At 37.8% G+C, this 21,399-nt stretch overlaps 1 protein-coding gene across 1 annotated transcript in view; it reads left to right on the forward strand.

Annotated features, from left to right (window-relative positions):
• The window catches only part of HCN1 (hyperpolarization activated cyclic nucleotide gated potassium channel 1), a 194,873-nt gene that overhangs the window by 159,536 nt on the left and 13,938 nt on the right, over positions 1-21,399 (forward strand). Inside the window, exon 6 of the mRNA XM_054652160.2 lies at positions 12,222-12,462. Coding sequence (XP_054508135.2) covers positions 12,222-12,462 — 241 coding nt within the window. The remainder of the gene's footprint in view (positions 1-12,221; positions 12,463-21,399) is intronic.

Genomic DNA, 21,399 nt, shown 5'->3' on the forward strand with positions numbered 1-21,399 from the left:
CACATTATGGTAGTAACAGCATACAGAAGGGTACACAGCACTTCCCATGCATAAATCTGTAGTTGCCTTTTAAAAGCATGTGATCTCAAAGGCAAAGACAAGGAGAGCAAAAAACAACAGAGCACCAGATCTGTTCTGAAGGTGCATTTATGAATTTAATTTCCTGTTGATGCACCGATGATTTAGGAAGGTTAACCTAGTTAAAGCTGTGGGAGATAATCCAAGTTAAATTTTGCACCTCAAGGCAATGCTAAATCCTTGTTTTACTTCCATCCTAGTGCTACTTGAGCAAAAAAAGATGTACATTACTTTGAAACCTACACAAAACTCTGCCTAATCTGTACTTTTGTATTGTAACTGTTATCTAGAAGATGCAATAAGCAAATGCTTAAAATCTTTTCTCCTGAAATTTTACTGCAGTAAAAGTAAAAGTTGAAACACTGAATTGTTTTTAGTACATGATGAAAATCTGGAGTCTCCTAACAGCTCCAGAATAATCTTTTGAAAATCTAATCTCTTTTGATGGATAATTTCAATGTAAGGGATTAAATAAAAATGGAAATTGAATTAAATTTTTTGAAATTATTATAAATAGACAGATAATTAAATATAGCATATATATGGATGCACAAGGTGTTGAATTACACTTGTTTCATTTAAAGTGTCTAACACTGATAGAACTTAATATGTGATACTTGTGATTAATGAGAGTCTCAGAGAGGAGTGAAATTAAAAGCTGGAGCAAAATGTGGAGTCTGACACTGTGAGTACAGGTACAGACTTCCTGGTAGCTCCTGGACTGAGTTCAAGGCAATATTTTTATCTGTCCCCACTGCCTCTTTCACAATACCTTTTCTCAGTGCTGGCTCAGTTGTAGCACTGGATCCTAAGCCAGCCTTGGTAGTAGTAGAGCACTGACAGGCAAGGAATTCCTTGAAAAGGATTTTTATCTCCTAGCTTGTTCTGTGAAGTCTATGTTAATTTTCTTCTCAATAAATGAATTTTTCTTTTCCCTCACTTGTGAAAAGCAAAAAAATTCCATGCTTGGTTGAAAGGATACAAATGAGGTACCCTAAAACATGAACAGTTGCAAATTTGTGAACTGATCATTGCATGTTTGTGCACTCGCTGAAGCAATGGGATGATTGCTACACAACTAAAATATTCTGTAGATAAAATAAACACCTGTGTGGTATCAATTTAAAGAAAAGCCACATTCTTTGTAATTAGCAGTTTTCACTTCAGCCTGTATGGCTGTCATTAGATCACTGTGCAACTGAAACTATTATTTTTGTAATCTCATTAAGATCCCTTACATGTATTAAAAAATTAAGTTTACTACATAGTGAGAATTTTTTCTTTTACTAAGGTTGAAAATCAGGAAGCAACAATGTATTTGTGTCTATTTAAAAAGTAAGAAAGGAGCAGAATTATTAAGAAACATTTGAAAAATTTGCATTATGCTATGGGAGTTGTAAGAGAGTATTTGGGAAATGCAGGTAGTACAGATATCCACAATCCCCAAAACAAAAATCCAGAAACTCGATGTACCAATCATTGCCACACGTTGAATAAACACTTGTGTATTTATGAAAAATGCAAGTTTTCACTAAGAGTAGAAAGTCTCCCACCCTGCAGGGTTGGAAATGAAATAGTTCATGCTTTTTAACACCTGGCAGAAAACAGATTCACTACTTAGAGGAAGAGAAATGCTGTCAGTATTGTGTGCGGACAGCTTAATTTATATAAGCCCTTGAAGGGAATTAAGAAGCAAAGGCATCTGTAGAGGAGCAGAAATGGAGTGTATGTAGCTTGCTTTGTCATTCTCTAACACCAGATACGTTCTTCATAATATTGATACTTAGAGCAATGGGACAAACTTAGAATGTGAGAAAGAGGTTAATAACCTTCCTGAGCCATTATTTAAAGTTCATGGCTGGCCTATTTTTAGGCCACCATGTGAAAAGAAGTTAGCTGAAAATAGATACAGATCATGTGTCCTTGCAGAATACAGAACATCAGGACATTTCATTTCCAAAGAACATAATTGGGACTTGGAGCAGAATCTTCTTTCCTCTCACCTCTTTGCTTGGAGATTATAACTTGGGTTATACAAGCACACACACTCTTACGTGAGTTGTATCAACCTCTAAATAAGATAACTAAATCTAATTTGAAATATAGTTTCTAATAGGACACATTAATTAGTTACACTTTGATTTTTTTTTTCATTTAATGTAAAGGACATAGAGGTATGTCCAGTACACATATCAATACATGTGTGGGAGAACATATATATGCATAGGTGTATATATGTATATACATGTTGATATATATATATATATATATACACACACATACATACATACATATATTTACACACCTATATACATATACTCTGACACATACATGCAAACACACGTACAGGATGTCTGTTTGAGAAGAATGCTGTGTCAAACTCTGTTGATACCTTTGCAAAGTACTAAGTGCATATATTGCATTAGGTACTCTGATATGGTCTCCCTTCTTCTGCTGTTGTCATATATCTCAGCACTAATTTCCTTATGCCACCAGACTATATTTATAATATATTACCTTAAAATTATTTGTAGTTACAAGGAGTTTAGGGGTCCTCCTATGATACAAAATCAATATAGAGAAATTTATTCATAAAAGTAGAGATTAAGATATAGTCTAAAGATAATTTCAAGAACTTTCTGAATAAATTATAGGAATATATTTCTTATGGAAATAAACCTCAGCCTATCTTTAATTCACTAAGTGAGCAATTAAATTATACATATAAGTTAATTAAATGCTACTAATAGTTATATATATTTCAAACTTTGAGCAAGCAGATGAACTGAAATTGTTTTGAAAAAGAATATTAAAATTACATAAAGAACAGCATACCATGGCTGCCTGGGCTCATGCACAGATGCTAATGGCAGATCCTGAGTGCCCTGCTGTCATCCGACCCCTTTGCTTTTAGTGTATGTCCAACCCTGTAGTAGAAGCACAAGCACAAGTATTTAAGGCCTCAGTGATGGCATTCAAAGAGCAAAGCAAAGAGTAAATGTAGACAGCAGAAGGCTGTAGGCATCTCCCCTGGTTTCTTTTTTATTATTTACATAGCTGCTTCTTCTCCATTTTCTATAGAATAAGAGTTTTCAGAATGTAAAAATGCTGAGGATGTCCTGGTGCATCCTTGATATGTCAAGTCTTGACGGTGATTTGGCTCCTAGTTGTAAAGTGACTCTGTTACTCTGATGCCATGCCATTATTTAGTGTGTCTGCCTACACACTAAACACTGGACGTTTAAAGTCTAATGCATTACTTTTGCTCTAGCTGTTATTACTAATACACATTGACTCGTCTACTCCTGCCAGATTTCCTTCTCTTTGCTCCACATGATCTGCTATTGAGGCTGTTTCTGCTGTCACCATTTGCCCTCCTCAAATTTTTTCCACTCTTTACAACTCCCTTGCAATTTATTCATCTCTTTCCCCTGCAGCTACCAATATTAGCCAAAGTGGTACTCTCAAACAAATTCTGTCTTGAGGGCTGTCTGGCTGACACTCTACTAAATTATTCCCAGAAAATTCATCTCCATTTTTATGACCTGCTGATAACTTTTCTGGAGCCAGCTCTCTATGTCTCACCCTTACAAATGAGCATCATCCTCATGTTTCACTGTAAACCAGGGCTCTAAAATCAGCACTTTCAGTATTTTTCTACTTCTGCATGCTTGAGCTCTGGTGCAGTGGCCTGAATGTGGGTCATGGACTTCTTACACCTGTATTGCAAGTTGCTACTCACAACGTAAGATCACTGAGCCTTTGCACCTGATACCACTCCAGCATCCTTGCCAGTAGTTTCCTTTAGAAGGCAAATTCAAATGGTATTACAATTAGCTTGCCCCAGTTCACATTGCAAAGCAGTGACGAAGGCCGAGTTCAGAATTAGAAAGGGATTGTGCATCCTCCTTATCTTTCTTTTTATATCCTTCTGTTATATATAGCTGTGTACCTCTCTAGCTGGCATTGTAAATATTCTAGCACATATACATGCAGGCATTCAGGGTCCTGTCACACATTTACCTAAGAAGCCTAAATAATTCTCATTCATTATAAAATCTCTTTTTCTCACTTTAAAATGTGGAATAGACATGGTCTAACAAAGTCTAAATTTTGTGTGTTAGGTAGAGTTAAAAGTTTGATATTTCTTGCACATAATATAATGTAGGCCTTTACTGAGTAGTTACAAATCAGATTTGATGCAAACTGAAATGTACTTAAAAACACTAAACATAATTTCAGTGTGGATATTCCAAGTTCAGCTAACTGGGATTTATCCAGTGTCATCGGTAAGATTTAATTTAAGCCACTTAATAAATTTATAGGGAGAGCCTTTGAACCAGTGGGCTTTTAATTCATTATAAGAAGAGTAAGTGTTAACCTAGCAATTAACAAGATAACAGTATTTCTCATCCAGAGCTGCTCAAGAGCTGTAAAATAACTCAGTGAACAAATCACCACTGATTTTTAAATAACTGTTTTCCTGGTTGTTGTTGCTACTGTGTCAACTAAACCATACACATAGGGTGTAGATAAAGAACCTTCTCTTGGGAACTGTGTTCTTGCTCACTTTTGGCCATCTGGGTTGCAGTACATGGAGGACAGAAGAAGGGAGGAGAGGACACAGGGAGAGTTGGAATGGCAGAAGGAATTACTTGCCTGTTTCAGAGCACACATTAAACTTTCCATGGATGCATTCACAGCTTCCGTTTCTGATCTGGAACAAACAAGAGCAAATCAGAAATAACACAAAAAAATTGTACCCAAACCATGGCTTTCCATTTCTTTTAAGGCATGTTTATATTTTCCCACCACCTAGTTCTTTGCTTCAAACTTTGTTTTAGCCCCCAGTCACCCCTGATAGCTTTAAACACAGATTTCTTCCTCCCTGCTTTCATCCACAAGTTATTCTATGCATGGCATTCCTTTTCTCAAGTGAGAGAAACTCTCCAGGCTGTCCTGCATTCTAACTGTATGTTTTAAACAATAAAGCACCCCAATCAATGTATTTTACCTAATAGTTTACACAAATGTAACTCAGGCTGCCTTTGTGAAACTCCACTGTGTCCTCTTTTTCTTTCTCTCAAGCACAATTACTTTACCTTGCTATCAGGTGAATCAAGCACTGTCCTGAGAACAGCAGCACTCTTTCCAGCACTGTTCTAAAACAAACCCCCTTTTCTTGTGGTGATCAGGTAAAATCTTACTGACTTGGGTGGATACTGGAGGTAGTCTTCATTGAGCAAAGCTGTAAGTAGCAATTGAACTAGTTTTTTTTTTTTTTGGAGCATGTAGTAGTGTAGTAGTTACTACTATTAAAAAGTGGTAGCTGCCACACAGATGACATAGAAGGTAAAGCACATACTGACTGGTGATGGCAAGTGGGGTTTCAGTACAAAGGCATAGCAGTGGAAATGGTTTCCACTACCATTAAACCAGATCACCAGCTGGAGGAGGTGACTGGAGGCTCCAAAGACATGGAGAAGCAGTGCTGCAGTAGAGACTAACCTGTGAGCAAGCAAACTGGACAGAGTTTGACAGAGTTTTGTGATTATTAGCAAAACTTTCTCCTCTTTCTTAATCACTAAAAGTGATGCTTAGGAAAAGATGAAAGTTGCTTCATTCATTGTGAAGCAAACATGAAGTCTAACTCGTGCCACTTTTCCATGCACTTAACACAAAATATGGAAAACCATATAGATACCAACAGGATATTGGTGCTGATAGGAGTTTTTCAACTTCATATTCCTTAGTATTTATTTTCTGCTGCAGTGTTAAAGTACATGTGTTTAAATCTGTATTCTCATTGGCTTAATGGGCAACTTCAATATTTAAAATTCCTGATAAACAAAGATATCAGCCTTAATTAGCACCCCCCCAAAGATATTATTTTAAATACTGTATAGGATTAACAAGTACAACATTCCAGTGCACACACACACAAATGGGAATGAAGATATTTAGTTACTCGGAGGCAAAAAACTGAAATAGTGATTGTTAAATACTTTTGAAAATTGCAGTTTATTTATTCAGTTAATAAGACAACACAGTCTCTACAGCAACTGCTGTTATGGTACAGCACTAATTCCACATTACCTTCTTTAATAAACTGTGGGTGTTTTTTCCAAAAAAGCATACACAGAGAAAATTTGTTCAGCAGAATAGTTTAAAGGGTAAAACCTTCAAGAAGTAGAGACTGGTCAAATGGACCAAACTTTAAGTACTTATCTCAATTATCAGGACTTCTCAGGCTTTTGAAATTAGACTGGCTATCTCTCTTTTACATGCTTCCTTAAAACATTGGCTGTATTGCTGCTCCCATTTTAAAGCCTCTCGTCCTTTTTCCAGCTGGAAAACAAACTTAAGCAGCATTTAGCATATCAGAACATTGAAGAAGATGAAAGCTAAATTCCTTTTAAAAATAGTTAGAAAATGGATAAGCAGTGGATGAATGAAAGAGTGGATAGTGTCTTTTTTCTTTCTTTTTCTCTTTTCTAATCTTCTAAATATAATGGACAATCTGAAGAGGAGCTTGAGATGCACAGGACTGCTTTCTCTTAAGCTCCATTAAATCAATTAACAAGCTGGGAAAAAGATGGATATCTTTCATCAGAGTGCCTTTATTGGAGGTTTGGTTGAACCATATTGCCTCAAAAGGATTATTCTGTCTGCATTGGAATTTAATGCAATAATAATACTGAAGCATAAAAAATGCATATAAAGAGTTGAATAGAAAATTCTAATCAAGAAGGGAATGACAGAAAAGTATGCAGAAGGCCGACGTTTAATCAGCTAAGCGAAGAAAATATAATTGGTCAAATCTTTATCCCTCCTGATTGCAAATGCATAAAAAAGATTGCTTTCTGTTCGAAGACAGCAATACCAGCTACCATATGCTCTGTTTAGGGCTGACTTGTCTTAATCGGAGTTGAAAAGAGCTAGACAGAAAAAAAAACCCCTGCTTTAACTCAGTCCTGTCAGTCTTGGTAGAATCAGAATTTCATTCATTGTTTTTCTGCAAAGCCTATGAATTCCTTCCTTCATTGTGCCTAAGTTTATCTCACGGCTGGATGGCAAATTTTCTGCATTTGGATATGCTTTATCCAGGTATATACTGGGGGTCTTGGGAGCTGGAGGACTTTGAAAATGAAATAGACAGGCTGGTCACTGGTTTTCAAGGCAATTGAGATCCCATGGACTCTCTTTGCCTTAGAGATCAAAGGCTTTTTTCAGGTTTTGTGCTTTGTCTTTGGGTCAGATAAGTTGGTACCTCAGACCAGAGCATTCTTGGGCTTTAAAATATATAACCATAGGGGCTACACAGGCTTCTAAAACAGACACAAGGAATATCCAGTTCTATTGACAAAATGACAAAATACCAAATCCTGAAGGAAAAAGAATAGTGTTTCTTGACACAATTCTAGATATAATGGTGAAGAGTTACCATGTTTAAAAGTAAAATTTAAGCAGAGTCTCTATGTTGAAACTTATCAGTGTAATTGAAAAATGGAAAGTTGAGGCAATCCCATTCAAAGAGAAAAAAAATTTATGTAGTTGTTTTTACTTACATAAAAGGCCTCTGAGCAAAATTTATTTTTAAGTCATACACTCTGTAGAGATGATAAAACAGAATGTGTCAAAGCAATTTGAACAACTTCAGGTGCACCAGAAATGAAGAATATTGCATCCCATTGCCACATGTAGATTTTTTGGCATTTAACAAGTTGTTAGATAATGATGTAGTCATTCCCTCAGTGGGATACTAATCCTAGTCCTCCTGACTGCCTGCTGTCATAAAACCTGTGAGAACTTAGTATCAGTGAGATGCCTCCTTTCTGCCAAACTCAACTATAATTGACCAATGGGTTAAAAAATTACAGGAAATCATGAACACACAGAGAATATAGCTCCTTAGAACTGGGTTTAAATATATCTAACCTGCTCAAATTAACCCAAATCCCTAAATATAATGCCTATGGTTCTCACTTAATGATGGGTCAGTAATTTTTCATTTGCAAGGTATTTCTAAGGGAAAAATAGTTTTCTCAGTAAAGTGATTTCTTCCTTTCAATGATCAGGAAATTAAGACTGATTTAGTTTCACATCCTTTTAAAGCAAAATGTAAAGGAACACTTGGGGAAAAAAACTTGCACTGTTACAGTTATACACTAGATTTTTGCAATAGTATGTAGAAGTCTCATAATTAAGCTAAACTAAGCCATTTTTCCAAATGGCCTACACATAGGGAGAACATAGTTTGTTGATGGAAGTAGTACCTTTTATTAGCTCAACTGGATTACTGAGAAAAAGTAAAGAACTTTTCAGGCATACAGATCTTTCAAGAACTTTTCCTTTTTTATGGCAACAGGATTTTCCAGTCAGTCTAACTACTATCCATCTAAAAATTTTCTGGAAAAGAGGTCCTAAAAACTTCTAGAGATGCCATCAGACAACTGCAGTCACGGTTGGGACAGCCTTGTGACTGCTTCTGTAACATCTTGAGATGCTTCAGAGAAGCCATCAAGAAATATTGAACCCACACAAAATGATAATATCTGACACTTTAACATCAGTTTGAAAAAAGTCCAGAAAGGTCAAGATGAGTAATAAATCCAATATAGTACAAAGGAGCAGAAGCCAGTGTAATTACCTAACCAATCTCTTATATAAAGCAGACCATTGCATCTCTTAATTATTGTGTAAGAGACCAGCAATTGGGATAGATCAACACTTGCTCTATCTAGGTCTGATTCATTCTTGCTCTTTAACCATTTCAGCTATATAATGCATTCCTAATCCCTTCTTCAAGCTTCATTTGATATTGTCTTCCGTGATCCTTTCCTCAGGCTTCGTTTGGTATTTTCTTCAAGTAGAGGTGAGACAAAATCTCATTTAATGAAGATGTAATAGTGGGCACCATAGTCTGGTTCCAGTCTAGCTCCAAAGAATTAAAAGAAAAATAAGAGTGAAAGATTTTTCTCTATACAAAATGTCAACTCTTAATTTGTCAGTTTGTTCTTTTGTTACCTCTCTTTTAAAACTCAGAACTTTTTCTCCTAGTACTTTCTGAGTTACATAAAACACTTTCATAATCTTTACTGTTTCTTTCTCCCCAGGATGATATTTAAAGTAATACACAAGAACCTGAAATTGCAGAACTGCCTGTGATTAAGATTCAGGGAAATGTATTTTACTGCTCTGAATGATCTCATATTTAAATAAAAGAACACTTTAAAGAAAAACAAAGCACTTAAAAATGACACATTTCTTTCTCCCTCGGTAATTTTCCACCTTCTAACATCTTAAATAAGGGAAGTTTGTACTTTAGTGCAAACTTTCACAGAAAACTAATCAACAAAATGAATGCATTACTAGGAATAACAGCTGAAATTACCTCAGCAGGGTGGTTTTGTAGCTATGTTGGTACCTTCATTAGGCAACTCAGGCTGAGCAGGATAATGTGTGTGCATACATGGGCATATCCAGATACAGGTTACATAATGTGACAGAAAAGTGGGCAGAAGATTGAGCCATAAGAGGACATGAGATTCCATGGGTGAAAATCCTCTTTCAAAGGTATGTGTTGTTGGGATTCCCAAGATGTGATGAATTCCCTTCTGGTGGGTAGGACTGGATCTGCACAGAGGATTCATCCAGGTCTGAATTCTCCCCTCTCTATACTGATAAAGATATGTTAGGGATAACTTCTTTTTTTTTTCCAATTTCCCTTTTGTTTACTTCATCTGCCCTACTTTTCAGCTTTCACTCCAGACACCAATTCTCCAGGTTTTGTGTTCCTGTGTTCTCACTTTTCTGCAATTTCCATTTCTCAACCTGTTTTTAAAGTCAAGATTCCTGCCTTCTTTTTTTTTCTGTTTATTTTTTTCTAGGTCTTACTGTTCCTTCTTTGTGTTTCTTCCCATTCTCTCTTTCATAGTACTACTCCACCTATTTTACTCTTTCTTCCTAATCTTGACTGGAGCTGAACTTTCTACTCTCCCAGCCTTTTCTGTGCTTCCCCACCAGCTTCTACATAATTTCCAGTCAATTTTTGCTTTCTTTAGTAATTTCCTTTCTCTGCCTCCTGGGCATGCAAGACAAGCTATTCACTTTCAGAAGCAGAAAACAAGCAGCAAGCCTACTGAAAAGTCCCTGAGCAAGACAAGACAAGTAATAGCTGTTGCCAGCGTCAGTGGAGATGGCAGCAAGGCAGTCTCATGGGGAGCAGGGGATGTAGTCTGGGGCTCCTCATGGGATGCCACCACATTGCTGGCAGTCAGAGAAGCAAATAACTTTCCTTTGGGAGGGAGGTGATGGCTGAAGCATTACTAATAAATGTAGAGTTTAAACAAGAAGGAAAATAAGCTTGTCTCCATGCCTTAGAAAGACAGACAGTTGGAATCTCATTATGATACTTATTGCCTCATAAAAAATATACTTAGAGGGTATCTTGGCATTGCCCTTCTTGACCTACTGACTCAGCAGTATTCACAGATTTGAATGTCACCGATATGGCAATCCGCATGCTGCTACTTGCAATCATTTTTGGATTCAGGCAAACAGAAGACATCCTGCATCAAATTTACCATGGGTTTTTTACACGGGAAACTAGTTTTTAGGGTGCTTAGTGAGACATTTTGTTCAAATTTACTTTTCTAAGTCCCACTAGATTTATTTGGAAAGCATGTTGATTGCTCAGGGAAAGGTGGTTGTTTCTTCACTCTTCTCACTCTTAATGCACTTGCCTGTTAGTTGCTTCAGTAACAAATGTCTTCCCTTCAGAGGGGAATTCCCATGTCTTTCCTAGATGCAAGGGAACTAATTTGACAAACCCACTATGGTTTTGTTGCTTATAGTGTGAAATTACTTGAACTTCCCCAACATGCCTATAAGCAGGTTATTACATTGTGGGACAGGGAGAGGAAAAGAATTTGTGTGATCTCTGGACAATTATATCTGAGCTTCATGATCAGGGTTGTCTGTGTGGCATATATGAGATATATGAGACAGCAGATGCATGGAGCCACTTCCAGCAGGAATGCAGTCATGGGAGTGAGAGCACTGGTAGGTGGAATTTGTCCTTTACATCAATCTTGAAGTATTAGTTTAAGAAATGCTAGGGGTACTCCACAGACAATGAAGGCATATTTTGTTTTGCAAGCAGTTAAGTGACTGCTGGCTGTATTTTTCTTTTATTTTCTCTGTCTTCATTTATATACAGATGATTATATTTGCTCTTCCTGTCATGTTGGGTTTGCCTCCTCAGTAGATGTTGCCTGCCTGAGCCATTCTTGGTGTGCAATACTGATTAGTCTCAGTTTTTCAATGCAATGTTAAATCTGTAATGGCAACTGACCATGTTGTATTCCCAAGACAATGTAAGGTCTGCAAGAATGAGCTTGAAAATATTTCATAAATTATTCGTATGGTTTTGTTTTCTTTTTATTTATTTAAAGTAAGTATGACATTATCAGCTTTTTTTGGTGCTAATCTTTTCATGCAGATGAGCTTACAGTGTGCTCTGTAAATATAAATGCAGTTTCTCCTTGGTAGGAGAAATCCTTAAGGCCCTAGGAGAATAGTAGTGCTTTCTACTTTAAACACATCTCTTTAAAAGGCAGAAATGTATGTTTCTGTGTTTACAAAATTAATTAGAAACTGTGCAGGATATTTTCCTGTTGCTTTCAACTATCTAATGTAATATATATTTATATTACCACTAGATATGTTCAAACAGAAAGATGGTGTAATTTTTGGAAACACAGTGCTTGCATCATTTTATCACTTAATATAGTTATTGCAACAGCCAATCTGGTTGTCAAGCAGTGTCATTCCTATTTAATTTTTACCTTTCTCTCACATTGTCCTCTTAAACTCCAATGGGAATAATAAATAACATGGGAAAAGTCACCAGAGGAAGGCAACATTTAACCTTAGAAATAAAAGTCAGACTGCACTTTCGTTTCAATCAGTTCTCTAGAAACACATGAAAATATGTTATAAAGTGAGCACAGAGACGCAGAAAAGTCCAATATGAGCATAAAGAAATTCTTTATTAAGAAAGCAGAATGTCTTTTTTCAAAGCCCATCATATTGAACATATTTACTGACCATTATTATCATGATGTTTCCTTCCCATTTAGGAGATTGTCAACTTCAACTGTCGGAAGCTGGTGGCTACAATGCCTCTTTTTGCTAATGCAGACCCAAATTTTGTGACTGCCATGCTAAGCAAACTGAGATTTGAGGTGTTCCAACCTGGAGATTATATTATCCGAGAAGGGGCCGTGGGTAAGAAGATGTATTTCATTCAACACGGTGTTGCTGGTGTCATCACCAAGTCCAACAAGGAGCTGAAGCTGACAGATGGCTCTTACTTTGGAGGTGAGTAGGAAAAAATGAATAACACTGGAGTGAATACACTAAACCAAAACACATACAGATAAACAAAATACATACAGATAACAGATTAAAAGAGACTTTTGATTAAGTTAACTAAGAGTCACTTGCCTAGACAATTCAAACCACAGTGAAGAGTGTGCAAAATATTTCTGAACAAAACATTCAGAGTCTGCTTACTGTTGTGAGGACAGCTGTTACAAATGCAAAATTACCTTCCAGAATTTTGAAGTTATTTTGAATTAAAATTACTGTTATTTAACAGAAAATATTTAAATAAAAATGCAAACTAATTTGCATAGTTATTTTATAGCTTTTCAAGTGTAAAATTGACAGGATTAATCTTTAAAAAATAATAAAATTTTTGAATCATAAATCTGATGGTAAAAATCATAGTAAGAATTTAAAAATTAACAATGAGTAGAAGAGCATTATTTACGTGGGATATTTTGTAATTCATTCATATTTTAATATGTTATTTGTGCTTTTTCCATGAATTTTAGCATACATCAGTGTTTATCCTGACAATATATACTAGGAGAAACTGGACTTCCTGTTTGACTAGGTAGTTCTCTAACAAATGTATATTATTATTAAATAATATAAAAAATTAAATCAGGTATTACTTTTAATCCTAATTAAATTAATCTGGTAATCCTAATGAAAAATAGTTATTTGCTTAGATGAAGGCATCTGAATATGTATATCTTGATGAAAGCAATTGCTTTTCTTACATATAATAATTGACAATACAAAATAGTTGTTCCTTGTGACTGTAAATTATTTTTATGCAATGGAATAGGTGTCTGCTTCCACAAGCAAGCTGGTTTTCAGAAGCTGCTTGAATATTTGTGTGTGTACCACTGCTGCTCATGAGAGTTACAGTTAGCTGGTCATTGTATTAATTTGCTGCTGAATTCCATTAATGATCCCATAACTGCCCTTTCAGAAAATGCTCAATTGAAAGCCTAATCAGTGCCATTTAGTTGGTAAAGAGAGGGGGGAAGCTAAGAAAAGTGAATTGGGCTCAGCATTTTGATTGGGCTATAGAGTTACTTAACTAATCCCATTTTAGAATAATACGCTAAAGCAACTCCTACTGATCTGGCCTGAAGACCTTGTCACTTCGAAGTAGCCTCTGCAAGGTGATTTGTATCACCAGTATTTGTAGAAGCACTTTGGTAAAGAGGTCTTGAGCTTATCCCACAGGATTAAACTGTAGATGCTGAAGACAGGAGATTAAGTAGAAAGAAAAGGTAAATGCTGAGGATGAAGAAACAGAGCAACCTTGGTCTTGGTCTCCTCTATGCTTGGCAGTGCCCTAGTTTATGAAAATGTCTTTGCAAGAGCCTGCGTGCTGAATCTGGCCATAATACTCCTCTGAACCAGCAGAGGATCAGAAGAGATTGCACATGAAAGTATTTTACATAACTGTCAGCCTGTTGTTGCAGTGCAAACAACTATTTAGCTCATCCTATTCAACTGCTACCCTTCTTAATAGGAATGCAGACAAAAAAATAAGCTACTTGCAATATCCAGACACTACAGGAACTTACTATACTGCATACCAAAGCACTTTTGCTCATCCAAACTGCAGCTGGGATGAGACAGGTGTTGCAAAAATGGGTGGTAATGCATCCAAAGCCTGCTGGGGCAAACAGAAGGTAATAGCTGCTGCTGTGGCATGGAGGGGTGAGGACAGGTGAGAAAAGACAAGTGCACAGGGAGAGAGGAAATGCCCCAAGATCCAGAATGATGTGGCTCAGACTTGTTGTAGAAAAACACCATATATTATGAATTTCCAGAAGTGTATTTCCAGCTGGGGAGAAGAAAGACCTATCTGGATCAGAGGAGCTGTGGATGCCCTATCCACAGATCTGTTCAAGGCCAGTCTGGATTCGGCCCTGAGCAACCTGATCTAGGGAATGTCATCAATGGCAAAGGCATTGGAACTAGATGATCCTTAAGGTCCCTTATAACTCAAACCATTCCATGATTTTATAATTCTATGACTGCAGCTGAAAAGAGAGAAAACAAGCTGCAAATCAGATATATGTGAATTGAAAAGGTTGGGATTCTCAAAGGAGAAAATAAAAAACAGTTCTAAAATTGTCATCTCTCTGGAGAATACCCACTTTCCCTGAAGTGTGTATCAGAATCTGAGTAAAGCTTCCTGACCAAAGCAGACACAAGGAATATTGCATAGTGATAAAATAATAAACTGGAAGTCAAGGCTACATTCAAATCCTATGACCAATAACCCCTTTTTTTGCTTAAAGGACGCATGATAAATCCGAAGCTCACACTATGTTTAAAATGCTACTTGTAACAACTGATCTGTATAGCTCCCAGGTCTGATGCAATACATCAATATCAACACCTGAGCTCCCAAAAATAAGTAAAGGGCACACAGGTAACAGGGTGCCATGCCTAAACAGATATTTTTAATTTTTTTTAAATTTTTTAAATATCTTATGTTTTGAAACTTCCTTGTCCCAGCTCAGAGATGCTAACTTCTGTCTGTTGGGTATGTCCCAGAGCTAAGTTACCTGGGGACCTTGTCTCTAGAGAGATTGCAGGCTCACTTCCAGAACAGTGGAGGGTTTCACCAGCATCCTGCCTTGGATTTGGAAAACCAAACTCTTAATATGTAAAATATTTCTGTGCTAATAACATTATATCAGGAAGAAAATTTAGGTAAAAATACTTACCAGTAAAAAAAACAACAACTCTTAAGTTGTGGGAGAACTGGAGATAAGTGTGAAAGCCAAGATTTAAGAGGAACCAAGGCAGAATCACGAATATTTGGGAGTGACTTGAATGGAGACTGTTGGAAGAATGAAAGTTGAAATGAATGAAATTAATGAAACCAAAAGTTGCAGTAAAAAAAAAGAGGAAATATCTTGAGGTTTGAGGACTGATGTTGAACATTTAAATTCTCTTGCCTGATCTTTGTTTTTAATTAAAAACAGCCTTACATCTGGTCTAATAGGAAACCAAATAAACTTTACAGTTAGTTGGTAATTCTTCTCAAAAAGAATATGCCTGGATAACCACCAGTGGAATAGATGAATCAGACTACACCTCTGCTGTACACTTGCTGTTCATTTTTGAGGGACTGTCCTGGTTTAGGGCAAATTTGGGAGAAAACCTCCAAAAGGGGCCCCCCCAGAAAGCCAACCCACAGGGCCCCTCCCCACAACCAGATCAGGAAAAAATTTCCTCAGAAAGAAGTGGGAAAAAACCTTTTTATTTAAACAGGCAAAGCACTCCCCAGCACACAAAATGAACAATACCAGATGACAAAACTCATTTGCTGCTCTGAAGAGATGACAAATTCAGAAATCCTCTCCTGGGTGATCTCTCTGTTATCAGTCCCTCCGGCGCTGGCAAAGGCTGCTGCCCAGAGTAGGCCCCCATAGGCCACAAAGTGCAAGCTCTCAGTGCTCCCCAGCTCCCAGAACAGGTTAGAACAGTTTCAAGAAAAGGGAAAAAGAAAACCAGTCCAGGAACTTCTCTGCCTCAGCTAGCTAAACTAACTAAAAAGCAAAGGAGGGCCCTGTTCTGCCCTGTCTACAGACACCACAGTTCTGTATTCAGCCATATGTGGAGGAGTAAGTGCACTCTCTGATAACAAACTCCATGCTTCTTCTCCCCACCTTTCCTCTCAGAGCCACTCTTGAAGGCACAGAATATAATATCCAGCATAAACAGAACACATGATGGGGATACAAGCATCATAACGTCACCCTAGGACAGGGGCATGCAAAGTGGTGACAACAGAAAGATCTGGGCTTGACTACTGTCTGCCTCCTTCCTCATCTGTGCTCGCTGGTTTCTCCTTTGGGGAGGGAAGGAGTAAATACAATTCTGTAACCACAAAGATCTTGTGGTTTACTCCCTGGTATTTCTGTGGGAAGAGCTTTCTGTCCCTTGACCTTCATGTTTGTCCATAAATGTAATCTTCTTGAACTTTGTGTGCAGGAGCAATTTTTAGCTCAACATTTCATTTCATCCCCAGTAAGTGGGGTTTTTTTCAGACTGCTAGTTAAAGGACATTATCATCCTACATATCTCCTCCAAGTGCTAGCAGGAATTTGAAAGCTGTTTCTGGTACTATCCTTTTCAATAGGCCATATTCCCCCTACCATATTCATGGTATGCTCATGTGAATTTTTATAAAAGGGACAGGAATTAGACAAGGAAGAATACATGAAACTACTTTTCACTATACTGTGCAGTTATATAGTTATTTCTACTTCAGTGAAATTATGTAAGCCACAGTTAACAGTGAAGAATCATGGGATTTTAATACTCTATAGTGGCTTTTATTGGATTTATTTTTAAATTAACTTTGTTTTCTCCAAAACATCAGTGGATTTTTTTATGTCCTTAATTTTTTGTTCTCTGTTTGCTAACAGTTCCCCATTATTAGAAGTTTTGCTCCTTGTTCCCCATTATTAGAAATGGAATTGCCACTATCATAGCATAGATAGCAGTTGATGCATCTTTTCCTTGTACAAGTACAAGAGAAACTTCTCACACAGACACTGACAGAGTTTTCATATGGCAGGAAATAAGGTTGCCCTCAATTGAAATTACTATAGAAACATAGAAACATAAACTAGCTTGGGTTGAAAGGGATGTTTAACATCATCTACTTCTGCTCCCCCCATCATGGTCAGGGACTCCTTTCACTAGACTGAGTTGCTAAAAGCCCCATCTGAGTGTTCATCCTTGAACACTCCAGGGATGGGGGCATCCACACCCTCTCTGGGCAAGCTGTCCCGGTGCCTGACCACTCTCACAGTAAAGAATTTTTTCTTAGAGTCTAATGTAAATCTATTCTGTTTCAGTTTGAAGCCATTTCCCATTGTCCTTTCACCACATGCTCTTGTAGAAAGACTCTCTCTCTCTTTCTTGGAGACTCCCTTCAGGTACCAGAGGATCTCAATCAGGTCACCTCTAAGCCTTCTCTTTTCCAGGCTGAAAAACCCAATTCTGTCAGCTTTGCCTTATTGGAGAGGTGCTCCAGCCTTCTTATCATCTTGGCCTCCTCTGGATTTGTTCCAATAGGTCCAAGTCCTTCCTGTCTTGGAGACCCCAGCTCTGGATGCAGTGCTCCAGGTGGGTCTCAGCAGAGCAGAGCAGAGGGGCAGAATCCCCTCCCTGCCCTGCTGCCCACGGGGCTCTGGATGCAGCCCAGGACACGTTTGGCTCTCTGGGCTGTGAGTGCCATGGCTGGGCCATGTGCAGCCTCTCACCCACAGCACCCCCAAGCCCTTCTGGGCAGGGCTGCTCTGGGGCTGTTCATGCCCAGCCTGTGCTGGTACCAGGGTTGTCCCAGCCCAGGTGCAGCACCAGCACTTGGCCTTGTTAAACCTCATTATATTCTCAAATGAAGTTACTTCTCAAACTTGTCCAGGTCCTCTTGATGGCATCCCATCCTTCAGAAGTGTCAGCTGCACTGCTTAGTTTGGATTCATCGCAAATTTGCTGAGAGTGCTCTCAATTGCTTAATTTATTTCATTAATGAAGACACTACACAAGACTGGTCCCAGTATGGATCCCTGAGGGACACCACTTGTCACTGATGTCCATCAGGACTCTGAGCCATTGACAGTGCCCTCTGGATGTGACCATACAAACAATTCTTTATTCAAGGAATTATGATCTAGCTGCCTGTAGGGTTAGTGACATGTGACTGAAGGTCAGGAGAGAATGAATGGATGGTACGGACTCTGTTAACACATAGGACAAAACTGTAGGGAAGAGCGTGGGGAGCGATATAGATGTCAACAGAGAGAGAACTCTGTGGGTAGGAGTCAGGTTGTGAGTGGTGCAAATAAATGGGAGACAGAGCAGCTGACAGTGCAGGGGAACATCATGGGCATGAGACTGATGGGAAAGGGAGGAAAACGCAAGTGGCAAGCACAGTTTTGAACAACCTCCAGAAGCTGGAAAAGAGTGGGAAGGTGCTTACACCTATCCCTTTTGGATAGCAAGTTGGAAAACCTGACTGCACATTTAAGCTGAACTGAAAACTTGAGATTGACACACTTGAACTCAGCTTCCTCGAATGAAGAATAAAAATCAGGAGGCAGGTGAAAAATGTAAGCAATTGTATTTTGAGGATGTTGTGATTATGAAGTGGTTTAATTTTCTTGTCATCTTGTCCCTGGTCCTGAGTATCTACAGTTTACAATACTGAAAATACAAAGTACACAGCAGTGGATTATGACAGCTCCCCCATTTTTGCTTTCTCTGTCTCAGTGCATATTTGTCTTTCTCTTTAGTATCTTGGTAGTCCAAACTCATTTATGATATAATCCTAGTAATATATGGTAGGAAAGAAATTGCCAGGTTTCAATCCTGTTGAACCTTTTTCTCTCAGTACCATGTGTTGGATTAGAAATTGCTCTTCTTGTGACAGGAGGAATTACTCAACAGATTGTGTATTAATTCTTCACTACACATACAAAATCGGCAAAATGCAAAGATTTTGACATCTTTTGAGATGAAGCACCAGAATATGAGTCTTTTGCTTATAGAAGAGATTAGTTCATCAGTTACAGGGGCTTTACAGAGCAGAATTATTAACATATCTAATGAGCCTGATACTAATCTAATTTACCTATACCAATACATATTGATAGAAACTGATGTACTACCACTGCTGTGTGAATATTCTGATTTTTGCTGTGGTGAATTTTTTCAGAAACACTACATAATAATATTATATAAATTGGTAATTCAAAATCTCTGATGATTAATCTGACATTAATTATCAAACATGCAGTAGTGTAATAAACTAAAGAGATGTTTGCTTTAATACAATAAAGCCTTTCCAATTATCTCCTTCCTCTCAGATGTGTGGGTCTTAAGGGTACTTCAGTCATGACAGTAAGATCAAGCCCTGCAAATTCTCTTTCCCTTCTGGAAAGGCCTTCTGCTCTCTGATACCTTGTGACCCTCCACTTCTCTGCACATCCCTCACCCCAGACTCAGTCAGATGGTGTTCCCATGCCCTCACCTACACACAGCAGGCTCCTGCCTGGAGAGCCAAGTGGAAAATCAGCTTTCAACCATTGATAACTTGCCTGAGATTGTTACCCCTGAAAACATAAAAAGTTTTAGCTCTCCCAAAGCTAGTGCAAAGGACTTTGATGAGCAGGAGTGGTTTCATGAGGTCCTATGCCCCGTCAGCTGCCAGCCCTGTCAGAATCAGAACCAGAGAAGTGACTAAGGACAGGTAGTCCTGGTTTAGATAAGCACTTGCTGAGCTGCCTCCATGAGCTGGTGTGTTAGAGTGGGGCTGACAAGCCTACAGAGAGGAGAAGAAAGGAATAAATCCCACACTGCCCAGCCAGTACAGCTCAGCACAGCTTACTCAAAGGAGGATTTCTGGGAACACATTCAGGACTCTGCTGTTACTTCATTTGCTTACTCACTGATGGACAGAGGCCTGATTGTTCACTGTGGTCTCATCCTGCTCTTTTCTGTAGTCACTGGCAAAATTCCTCTCAACCACAAAGGACACAAGATAAGACTGGTCTCCCTGCTATCTTTTCCTTTCTCCATCTGTTTTCCCACCTGTGTTTACACAGGCTTTCCTTCATGCAGCAGCCCAGACATATGTTCCTGGAAATTTAACCCCTTTTTTGCTGTTTTTAACAGATACTATGTTAGAGCTGAAGGAATGCTGACATTCCTAGGGAAATCCAAACTTAGTGTTTAGGAAGTGCAGATATATTTTTATTAATTAGGTCTGGGGGCCCCATGGAGGTTTTGTTAGCTCAAGGAATTTCCTAATTCCAGTAGGTAAGTCTTCAATAATTCACACAGCCCAATTTTTTCATGTATCCATTGCAGATCCAGCTCCCCATTGTTTTTTTCCCCCACTGAAAATCCCACTGGTATCATGCCACTTGGAATCAGTAGATAAATCAGTTTTTAGACTAACTAAAACTCATGCTGCTAATTTTTTTTCCTATCAAATTCCAGGTATGTTGAACATGAAGAAATGAATGTGATTTAAAAAAAAAATAATTATGAGCTGTATATATGAGAGTTACTGTGTGTGAATATGAAAATGTATTGGCCTATCTCTTGCATTGTAATAGGAAACAAATACATGTTTTATTTTACTTACTCAAAGGCAGATATCACTATCTGTGCTTCATGTCATCATTCATCTAACAAATCTATCTAGAAACCAGATTCTCATTGCCATCTACCCAGACAATGTCCCAGAGACATATTATAGCATCTTTTCTTTTTTGGTTTATTTTTTGTAACATGTAGTTCATGGAATACTTTCAATTTTAAATGTTTTATTTTGCTTCAATTATTTAATGCAGTTTTAACATTTACCCTTCTGCACTTAAAATTCTAATAAACTCTATTTTGCATTTGCTTCAGCTTGTAGAAGGCCAATTAGACAGAACTTCTTTGACCTACCTATTATTTCTGGAACTTTTCCCCCTCTCGGAACAGTAACTGTCAGTATATTTTAGACCAGTGCAGTGGAAAATAATACCATGGGAAATGTTGAGTCACTTTAGATTATATTTTCCCACTTATTTTTTTCTGGTTACACTCTAGGTGCTTCCTTTTGATAGAATACTTTAAAAGATTTGAAGTATAATACTGATTTTAAATAGAAAAAGATCTCTTTAAGTGCTTTACATATGGACATTATGATATGATATGATTTATAATTTTACATTTTGCAAAAATACTGCATATGGCTATTCGTTATTCAAGGTAGTGGTGGATTAAGTCTTTCAATATTCATACTATAATCCAGATAGTTAATTATAAGTAGCCCCACTGAGGTGTGATTATTCGTATTCTTAATAGCAGGGACATAATTAAATGCTTTAAGGGAGCAGGATCTCCACATCTCCATGCCAACTCGTT

Source organism: Agelaius phoeniceus, chromosome Z (assembly GCF_051311805.1).
Source record: "Agelaius phoeniceus isolate bAgePho1 chromosome Z, bAgePho1.hap1, whole genome shotgun sequence".
NCBI lineage: Eukaryota > Metazoa > Chordata > Aves > Passeriformes > Icteridae > Agelaius > Agelaius phoeniceus.